The 11,362-nt window shown below is 37.1% G+C and overlaps 1 protein-coding gene across 1 annotated transcript; it reads right to left on the minus strand.

Moving 5' to 3' along the window:
• Nucleotides 1–2,548: 2,548 nt before the first annotated feature.
• Nucleotides 2,549–4,001, minus strand: PDHA2 (pyruvate dehydrogenase E1 subunit alpha 2). The gene has a single exon (XM_040477998.1). The coding sequence runs from the start codon at nucleotides 3,915–3,917 to the stop codon at nucleotides 2,742–2,744; it is 1,176 nt and encodes a 391-aa protein (XP_040333932.1). The 5' UTR covers nucleotides 3,918–4,001; the 3' UTR covers nucleotides 2,549–2,741.
• Between the last annotated feature and the right edge of the window lie 7,361 nt (nucleotides 4,002–11,362).

An 11,362-nucleotide genomic window follows, 5' to 3' on the forward strand; every position in this document is an offset into this window, starting at 1 on the left:
TTTTAATATGGAAAACATTGAAAACTCCTGCTTTAATGGAATTTGATAATGTGTATTATGACAAATGTACTCTATAACTTTAATAGATAAAGATTGGATTTTTTCTTGAAATGGATTTTCTGTGTATCATGGTTTTGTGATGGATTAATATCTAATAAGTTGTTTGTATCTTAATTTTTATGGATATTAAAATAATCCATAATATAAGCAAAATTTTAAAATTTCTTTATAGTATATATGGAGAGTTAGCTTTGAACAGCTTATGTTCCACTTGCAAGTTTATAGAAATATAAGTATGCCAAAGTTAATAAAGAGTAGAGGAATTATTTGTCATATAAAATATGTGATTATTTTTATGGTATTATGAAAGCTTTTGTTTTTAATGGAAGGGATCCAATCAAGGTACCTCTATTTGCATAGACAAAACATATTAGCCAGTAATATTCTTGATTTATAAATACACCAACACTCATCTCCACTTTCTGATTTTAAAATGTTGAGGTTATTTTATGTGCTTAAATCTTTTTGGAGTAAGGCATGGAGATTCAGCCTACACATACGTGTACATATGTTCAAATACTCACAGGTCTCTAAGCTTTTGGTTTTCTCTTAGAGTTCTTAGAAAGTATCTAGCTTTAATTTGTGGAAATAGATGTTGTACAATTAAACAAAAAGGCTAAAACCTTTTTTTACAAATGGAGATACAGTTGACACATAGCAGGATATTGGTTTCAGGTTTACAACATAATGATTGGATACACATATATATTATGAAATGATCACCACAATAAGTCTACTTAACATCCATCATGATGCATAGTTATTTTTTTCTTTGGTGTGTTTTGACTTTTAATAACTGATTCTTCTGATGTTTTCTACAAACTATTTCTTAGGTCACAGGCAAATTCTGTTATCTGATTTAGTTAAGTGTATCTCAGAAAAACAAGACATGCCAAACATCATGTTCAATAGGATTTTTGATCATTACTCCACTATAACCAAGTAGAAATGTTTTCACAAGATCATGACTTGGTAATTGTCGTGGTATTGGACTGCCAAGAAAACCAAACCTATATGATCCAAGTTAGATTTTCCTTTGAAAAAAGTTGTCTGCGAACGTTCAGTTCTAGCCAAGGCAGTTTTTACTTTCCACTTTATTATTATTATTATATTATTATTACTACTACTACTATTTTAGAGAAAGAAAGAGAGTGCAACCAGGGGAAAGGGGCAGAAGGAAAGAGAATATGAGCATGAGACAGAATCCCAAGCAGGCTCCATGCTCAGCAGAGAGCCCAATGAGGGGATCAATCCCACGACCCTGGGATCATGACTTGAATGGAAATCAAGAATCAGTCGCTCAACTGACTGAGCCACCCAGGTGCCCATCAACTTTTTTTTTTTTAATTTTAATATATGTGCTGCTGAAGCAAACATTCAACTTTTTATGAGTATCTCCTCCTCCTCTTTCGTTTATTTCTTTTGATGTCACCATATCTGCTCTTTTTTCAGTCTGATATTCACCAGGATAGTTTCTTTAAAATATGGAACACATAATGGTACAAGTGGATTGAAAAATAAGAGTAACTTTAACTTGAAGGTTAAAGCAAAATGCAGTTTTTCCTAACTTTGTTTACATTTTTCCTTTAAATTGATACACTAAAAATATTGCAAGAAAGTACATGAAAAAACTTTCTTGTCCCATCTCCCCCTGCCCTGTTATGTAGCATGTTTCATTGGGAAATGATCAGTATTAACTGACTTCAGCATCAACATTGAGTAGGCACTCATATGCTTGTATGTGTTCACAGGCACAACATTATAGTCGGCAATGGTATAGTCGGCAATGGTTAATTCACGTAAACTATTGTAAGTAGCAAAGCTTCAGGGGACCTAACAGCTTGGTGTGGCTTGAAACTCTCTCTACCTTAGGATAGTGACTTTACACACAAACTCCTGTCAAGGTGGAGAAGGGACCAAAGAACTATTTTTCCTTTAAATAAGAGTACTTACAAATATAAAGTTAAATCAAATAGAACTATTATAGCAAGTAATATGAGAAGTTAAATAATCTTGTTTTTCCCAATTTAGACTTGTAAAAATTAAAAATGATCTTTAAGGTATTCACATTGTTTAATTAAATAAGGAGGCCATCAGACTAAGGTGGCTGTAATGCCGTGGTAGCCTACTTAAGAAAACCAAAACCTAAGCCAGAGTCAATGGACTCAAATTGAGAAAATGACACTTAAGAGTAAGCAACTACAAACAGCTAGCTAGGCTTTCCCAGCAGCACCTTAAGGTATAGCCAATAAAATAATTTCCTTGCTTTGCTTCTGTATAAAAATGTTTCCCCTACCTCCTGTTGATGGAGCACACCTAACCGTCTCTGGTCTGGCATTGCCTGATTCCTACTGATGCATGTTCAAACAAATTCTTGAAAATTTTCATGTGCCAGAATTTACCTTTCAACAACGCTAAATGATTAAATGAATGATATCTTTTAATGCAACAATGTACAATTGAATGAAATATCCTTTGTAATTAAATGTACATTTTTTCAATGATCTCTTTTATTCTCTTCTAATAATCACTTAATCATCTCAATTTATTTTAGTAAAAGTTTACAGGGCCCTTATTTAATGGGTTTTATTCCTGCTTAGCCAAACTGGGCACACAGTTTCTTAAAGTGGACCATGAACATTCCCATGAAGGACTAAAAGTAAATTTACATAAGTCTCCCTTTAACTGAGGGACTTGAACTTGATCCACTGGTTTGCACCACGAACTTCAAAAGCAAAAGTATTGCAGTAGATGTGATGAGCTAATTCTTCCAAAGGTGGTTCAGGATCAGTCATAGCAAACTGGGCTGCATCCTCAACTTCTTTCCTCACTTCAACATCAATATCCTTTAGTTCCTCAACAGTGGCAAGCTTACTGTTTACCATTCTGTCTTTGAGAAGCATAATAGGATCGCTCTCCCTTCTCACATTCTGAACTTCTTCTCGGGTACGATAACTGATCCCAGGGTCACTCATACTGTGCCCATGATACCGGTAGGTCTGCAGCTCCATCACTATGGGCCCCTTTCCAGATCTACAGTAGTCAGCTACAAACTTAGTTGCCTCCCGAACACCTAGAACATCCATTCCGTCTACCCTCAGTCCAGGGATAAAATTTCCTCTCTTATAGTAATCGGTGCTGGCTGATGCTTTCTCAACAGGGGTTCCCATTCCATAGAGGTTATTCTCACAGATGAAAACACAGGGTAATTTCCACAAAGCTGCCATATTGTGAGCTTCAGCTATCTGACCCTGATTCGCAGCACCATCCCCATAAAGAGCCAAACAGACCTCCTTGTTTCCCTTGTATTTACAGGCCAGAGCAATACCAGCTCCCAGGGGCCCCTGTGCGCCAACAATGCCATTGCCCCCATAGAAATTCTTGACATACATATGCATCGATCCTCCTTTTCCTTTAGCACAGCCTCCCCTTCGTCCTGTCAGCTCTGCAAGAATTGATCGGACAGGGAGTCCACGAGTATAGCACAAGCCATGAGCCCGATAGGATGTGATGACATGGTCGGTGGGATTTATCCCGGCCTCCAGGCCCACAGAACAAGCTTCCTGACCATCGCACAAGTGACAGAAGCCACGGATAAATTTTTGTTTATACAGCTGATCTGCCTTCAGCTCCATTCGGCGAACAGTCTGCATCATCCTGTAGTATTTGAGCCCATCCTCCCGGGTGAGCACTGTTGTGACAGGGGGACCCTCTTCTAAGCGATAAAGATCACATTTCTTAATTGCAAACATCGCATCATTTGAATAGTTACAGGATGCCACCAGCACTCTGCTAGCGGGCTTCTGCGTGACCCCGGACAACACGCGGGAGACAGCGGCAGCGAGCATCTTCCTCATGGAGAACAGCCCAAGGTGGTGGCCCCGACTCTCAGCTGCCCAGAGGCCTGGCTGCGCCCGTCCCCTCAGGAGCCTCCTTCCGCGTCAGAATGCCATCGGCGCCACAATGACCACGCTGGCAACAGAGGCCACGTCACGCCGCTCCGTGACACCAGGTTGCCAGACCTGACGGACTGATTTTTGCAGTGCCTTCCAACTGTAATTAAGAATAAAGGTTGTTTCGTCTCTTGAAAGACTCGGCTGAACAACCACCCTATCCTAATTAGTGCCATCATCATTGCCTAAACGTAACCAGAGTCCCTTCTTCGTGCTAAACACTACAGAGCGCTTCTTGACCCTACATCAATGGAACAGAGGTGCAAACACAGTCCCCAAGGCACATGAGGGATCTGAGAGGTTAGGCCAAAGATATTCTTGCCAGTATTTCTTTAAAGTCTTTAAAATTTTGTTTTGAATATGTATGGATATTTTATCCTACTCCATAGTATACCATATTTATTTGAATGTAAAAATAAAGATGCAAATTACTTGTAATTTAAATATTTAACTTTAAACACACACAGACTTTTTAAAGAAAAGTTGGTGTCGCCAAAGAATACGGCACATTTACCCTATGGCTTCTAGCACGTGTGTCACCTGAGGGAGGGGTGGAGAGTGCAAGGCAGGTGATGATACATAAACCCCAGCCAGAGTATAGCAGTCTAAACCCAATAATAAGGTTTTCCTGAAGTGGGGAGATTAAAGGCAGAGTTGAGATGCAGATTGCGGTAAGTTTTTGATATGGCACCTTTCCTTGTGTTTCTTACAATCCCGACTCTTATCCCTTTTTGTGTCCCTCTATTTTCTGACTAATTTACCTTTTTTGTCTTTTCTTTGTAATGTCTTCAACAGGCTTCCATAGGAAACATCAAGATGCAAGTGATGCTGGATTTTGTTTTTATATCAACCTAAATTGAATCAGTCTTAGTCCACGAAATTGAGAAGTGTTTTCTTATTGTTATTTCTTATTACCTTATTTTAAAAAAAAAAACTTTCTTTTGCTTATTTTTGAGAGAAATACAGAGCATGAGTGGGGGAGGGGCAGACAGAGGGTGACACAGAATCCCAAGCAGGCTCCAGGCTCTGAGCTGTCAGCACAGTGCTGGAAATGGGGTTGGAACTCATGGACTGAGGGATCATGCCCTGAGCTGAAGTTGGAGGCTTAACCAGCTGAACCACCCAGGCACCCCATATAATATCTCTTTATAGTAAACATTAGAGAGGGTAACTTCTTATAAAGTGACCCACTAAACAGTGTGCAGTTTGGACTGAAAGAGAGCAATAGAATTTGCTTAAGTCACTGGTAACAGTTCAATCATAGGACAAGAGAAGTCATAGGCCTAGTGTTATAGAGATCACATATCATTTTCCTCTTTTGCACTTTTACTAGTAAGGTGATTTTTGTACCCCAATAATCCAACCATATCCAGGAATCTGGTTCTATGTAGACTATTAAATCATTCACCTTACTGAGTCTTCTGTTTTATATCCATTGCCTATTTGTAAACAAAGATACAAATAAAATACAAAATCCCGGTTTGTCAATAAATCTTTAGCCAAATTTCCCTATGACACGTTCAAAGCAGCTGCCTTCTCTATGTCTAGTTGCAGGTGTTATGTTGGACACTCCTTTTGATATTCAGGCAGGAAGTAGAAAATAGCTTGTTAAAAAGTTACAGTATCTCTTAAAACTTGACTCCCCCCAACTCCTTCCCATCCCAGTCATTTTAATGGGCCTCATCTTTTCGTTCAACTTAAAATTCTGCTGTTGGAATTCATGGTCTTGCTGTGTTATTTGCTCTCTCTTTGATAGTTAGCCTCTCTCTGCTGTTCTCTTTCATTCCTGCAGGTATTGGACATCTCCAGGGAGCATTATCTCCATGAGAATGAGAAAAATGACACTGCAGGATGGAACAGTAGTGTTAATGGGTCACTGAGTGACAGCTGAGCCTTCTCTCAGAGGTATCAGCCAGGCTAGTCCTGCCAGGAACACAAGAGTTATATAGTAAAGTGTGCCAATTTAATCTTGTCATGTGTAGCCTGGGCTGCAAAGATAGAGTTCCCCATAAAAGCCCAACGTGACAAGGCTAAACCCAACTCATTCCAAAGGAGAATATGCAAAGATGCTAACTGGAAAATACCTGTGCTACAGGTCCCACAGAAGATAGCCCTGTTTAAGCAACAGGGTCCGGTTAAGATAATAAATAATAAAATGTGAAACTTCCAGAGGCCTCTTGGACATCATATATAATTAACCTATATTAACCTAGGTTCAACCTAAGGGTAGGTGCAGTTATATGTACAGAATATGATATCAAAGCATTTCCATTAAACTGATTAATCCCCATGATGTTGTTGTTTGTTTGCTCACTTTTTAAATTTTTGTTATGTTCCTAAGCCCATCCACATTTTTAAAGTAAAAGTGAAATTCCCAGACAGCAGTGTAAAAGTTTAAAACTCACCAAGGAGATCCTGAGCTTCTGAGTTTCTCCTCTTATCTGCCCTCAGCTAGACAGGATTCAGGCTATGCATGGACCACAGAGCCGATCAGGTCATACTGCTCTTCATATAATTTATCTTTTGTCCTGTCGTTGTTCAATACCGTGTTTATTACAAAACAGAACTAATAGTCATCTGCATGCTCACCATTGAAATGCTGTTTGCAATTAAAATCCCCATAAATTCCAAGTTTTAATTAACACCAAATCTTACTTTTAATCTATTTGAAATTAAAGGAAAACAGATGAGCACTTTTATAAGGCCAATGGTAGACTTTACATTTAATTAATAAAAAACCTAATAAAAGAGGAGCCAGTGATTATAGTAGCACTTATTCATGTCTGTGTGACAGAATTTCACATTTCATGTCTAATGGTTGATACTCCAGGGGCATTTCTGAATTTATCTTAAAAGTGTCACCCTACTGCATCAATAGCGTATAAAATACTTTTTAATAAGTGACAAGGAAATGTGAAAAAAAAAGAACAGTATATTTTAAGGGTATTTCAATTATTCCAGCAATAATTGCACTCTTTCACCAAATGTTAAATGAAGAAAACTGTTAAAAAGTGAATATGTTCCAGATAAATAATATCAGATTTCATGATATGATTAGTGGCAATGTATTTTTTTCATCGCTCTAAGATTTGGCAATTAAGAGTGATGAGTAAGAACTTGGGGAAAAAATTAAGAGTTATATATAACTCAGGGAAGAATATTTCCCATTTGGTCTATTACTTTATCTCCCTCGGAGAAAAGGGAAAATGTCAGTACCATATATTCTGCAAAATAATGACAATCAAGCAAAGTTCCTATTTAATGTTATAATAAGCGAGGTTGTTTCAGAATAGTTCAGAGCCCTGGGCAACCAATATTTTTTTTCTTCTCACCCCCACGATAATTCTGAGGTATTGTTAAATAAGAATTCAGGACAAATTATTATGAAGAGAAGACTTGATTGAAAACAAGATGTAAAGTGAGAGCGCCCCTCATTCCACCCAAACAATGATGGTGTTAGAAAAGGAAAGACATTGTGGGTTAATTTTTAGTCGCAACTGATGAAACCACCGTCTTTCTTCTGCCAGATGAACAAAATCATCTGAGTCATCATCCCTCAATATGTGACCCCATATCCTTAAAGTTTGGGACCAGGGTCTGGCAGATAATGGTAAAAGGGATCGTTACACAAAACTATAAAAGAAAATTTTCCAAACTTTTAATAAGCTTCCTATAATTAGAGCTGTAATTGAATGTGGCCAAGTGAGATAAGAAATAAAAATTCATGTATAACTTGGTGTCGAGATTTAGTATGGTCTAATGTCTCAACCAGTAAAGTATTAGTATAGATGTCAGAAGTTGTAAATTCGTTTCTGCTTAGTACTTTGAGTTGTTTTATAAAATCGGAATCCCCATTCAGAAGAAAAGTCATCAATTCCATACATATTTCTAACAAATCAAAACAAATTCACAAAAGCCTAAGTCACAGTTAGGTCTATTTGCATTTCCTCCAGAAAGTATTATTTACACTTCCTGGGAAAGTGTTTTGTTCAAAAGATTTTAATTTTCACATAATTAAAAACTCATGTCTCAAATTTTTATCTTTTAAATAAACATAAATGTAGCCTGAGAACCTTAATTTTAATAGAAATAAAATATATATTAAGTGTGATAGTAAAAATAAACTATGAATTCAATAGTGAAATGAAGGCTTCTCTGGATAGTTTTTAGTTTCTCTTAACTGTACCATTTTTGATGTTTTCTTTATGTACGACCTTCAACAACTTTGGGTACACTCTTACCTTTTTCTAATATCGGTATACAATAACAAAATTAGCACATTTATTTCTTTTCACTTTGCTTCTTTGAAGCCCAAGTCGCTCACTAAACTAGGTTTAAAGAGACAAAGGAATGTTGGCAAAATTCCAGGGCACTGCTGCCCCCTAGAAGGAAGTTTGAGCAGCACATTTGACCATTACAGGCAAATCGTGGGAAAAAGCACTCTGAGGAAGAAGGCAAATCTTGCACCCCTCTTTAACAACCTACTGTTGGCCACATCATCGGTTTTCTTTGCCCTGTTCCTGTCTAAGCTGGGACACAGTGTTGCCTACTACACCCTAAACTGAGATCCCAATAGATTTCATGGTTCTCTTGGGAGATCCTTGTGAATATGTATAGATATATACAAGCAAAATTTCCTGGCAAAATAATATTTTCTAAAAATAAAAGATGAAATTTTAAGCTATCATATGCATCAATTTGATATTTAAGGCATCGTTGTAAATATTGCCCAGGTATATGATAGCCTTGCATATCTTTGCTGGAGATACAAAGTTTGTTTATGTGATCTTCACAGAGACAGGTAAAGTGGTTTCTATTATTTTTCAATTTCCGTGTGAGGAAACTGAGGCATAGAGAGTTTAGGTGAAAGGCAAAATCTACAAAGCCAGTAAAAAAAAAAGTGTAATATGCATTCTTCACTTACTCAGCCCATATAACAAAGTGCTTTCCTTCTATATGTCTCCTTTGTGTACTAAGTTGTAGAAATACAATGATGACATACAATTAGATTTCTCTCTACTTAATCCGGTTCATATGGAAGTGTTGTGCTGTGAGCTTTCCCAGATTTTCTGGCACTGGGTGTAGAAAAGGACACATCATCATTGAATGACAGAGGAAGCGACACATGAGCAGCTGTTATAGAGGCAATAAAACTAATGTATTGCATTCCAGGCAATGGTTACAATGACAGTTTGTCTTTATTAGGATCAATGATGAACAAATTAAAAATAGAGTACTGTCAAACTGCAACATTCAAAACAGAACACTATAATTTTGTAAAGTTGTGTTGTCTTCTTTAATTTGGTAATACAGCAGAGCTGAAAAGGCACACTGGGAAATATGAAAATCAGGATCTCATAATTATGCAATACGTTGTGAATATGAATGCAGTTTCTCCAAGCAACCTAAGACAATGCTGTAGATGTTTTATGGAGCTTTCTGTGCGTGAGAATCTTTCTGTTCCCACGGACCCACTGTGCATCTAGTTTCTAAGATATTTCCATAGTACCCAACACTGTAAATCTAATAGGCCACCATGGGAGAAGCCTCAGAGAGGATTTTAAATAAGAGGCCCAAGAAACATCATCCATATTGGTAAATGAAGATAGGGCGCAAGAAGTGATTTTAAGCTCAAACATCTCAGGCGCTTCTCAAAAGTACCATATTCAGAAAGCAAGGTTACTGGGGGATTGTAGAGAAATTTAACAAGCTCCTATCAGGGCCAGCTGGCTATGCTGTTTCCATTCTCTTAGACAATGAACACCCTACTGACGTTTATGATGAGTTTCTCCAAAAACTCTTAGCCTTTATCTGCCCTCATCCAGTCCTCTTCCCACTTCATTCTACAATAAAATCATCATCTATTTACAAGAATGCATTACAACTTTTAAAGGGATATTCCACATTTTATGGACATTTTCCATATTATATGGAAAATTGTATGGAATTTTAAATATTAAATTTTATGGAATGCATCATATCCCCATTGACCTGAAGAAAAGCAGACCTAGGGAGGTTAATAAGCCAGTAAACATTAAGCATGTCCTCAGGTTATGCACCTAGTTCATGGACAGCCAGTCTCACCTTCGGATGTACTGTTCCTTGCCTGAACGTACTACACTGCTCTCCCCAGCTCTGTCCCCTGGTGAAGTTTTATGTCTATGAAGGTTTCCTTCCCACCAATCTCAGCAAAAGAGGAGTTCTCTTCTTATCTGGAAATCTAACTCCTCAGCCCTTGCCTCAGAATCCACTGTTCATTCAGAATGAGACACGCCTCTCTCTTGTACACTCCCCACTCCGTCCCCCACCAGAGAATCATCAATTCTGTCTTCTCCTTTGGCCTTCTTTCATGCTCATATTTCCTAAACTCTGAAAGAAGAAACTTAAGTCACCATTGCCTCTTTTAGATCTCATCCTACAGCATTCCTTTTATCTAGTCAAGTTCCACAAACATGCAGCCAGTATCCAGAGTCTCCATTTACTTTCCTCTAATTGCTTCCATATGTTTCCACAATCTGTGTCATCAACAATGAACTGAAAGTTCTCACATCAAGGACTTGGCTAAATTTAATGACAGCTTCAGTATCATCAATTTCTGGAACTCTTTACCACATAACATAAATGTTTCTCCATGGATATTACCTTACTCTAATTTTAAGGGAAAAAAAAAGCCATGTTCTTGTGCTGCTTATACCCCACACTTTATTTCCTGATATGTCAACCTTGACCCACCCAAAAAAGTAAATGTGGGTCTACAGTTTAATACTATGTGCTCTATTCTCACCAGCTTAAATGATTACCCACAGACTCTCATGTGATTTATTGCTTTAATTCTCACCAGTAAGGAACTGCCAACTATATTTTCAACATTAACTTCCTTCATTCTCTCTAATCTACCAGGGAAAAACTACATTTTAAATCTCAGTAGTTATTTAGGCCTGAAAAAAAGTCTAGAAAGGAAGAGCTCTTGCCATTTACCCACTTAAATAAAAATATCTTCCCTTCCCAATTTTCTTATTATCATCAGGAACCCATTCTGGGTTTATAAATTCAACATATACTATGACTATAAAATCTTGTTGAAAACTCTATACTGTAAATGCAGAAAAGCAAGAGAACAAAATATTTAAATAATCCCAAGATAGTTACTATTAAATTTTAATTTCTCTTTTCTTTTTTCTAATATAATTTCGCTTTATTTTTTAAATTTCTAATAAAATTAAGATATATTGTGCATTTTTATCTCTTGAGCTATTTTTCTTAGTGTCATATATAATTAATTTCCAAATAATCAAAACCTATTAGAAAGATAGTTTCAATGGTTGCCAAAAAATCTCCATTATATGGAT

The sequence above is a fragment of the Herpailurus yagouaroundi genome, unplaced genomic scaffold (assembly GCF_014898765.1).
Source record: "Herpailurus yagouaroundi ecotype Mexico unplaced genomic scaffold, PumYag 28, whole genome shotgun sequence".
In the NCBI taxonomy this organism is placed as follows: domain Eukaryota; kingdom Metazoa; phylum Chordata; class Mammalia; order Carnivora; family Felidae; genus Herpailurus; species Herpailurus yagouaroundi.

Coding starts and splice junctions, on each gene's coding strand:
- PDHA2 (XM_040477998.1), bottom strand. CDS start 3,917: ATGAGGAAGATGCTCGCTGCCGCTGTCTCCCGCGTGTTGTCCGGGGTC.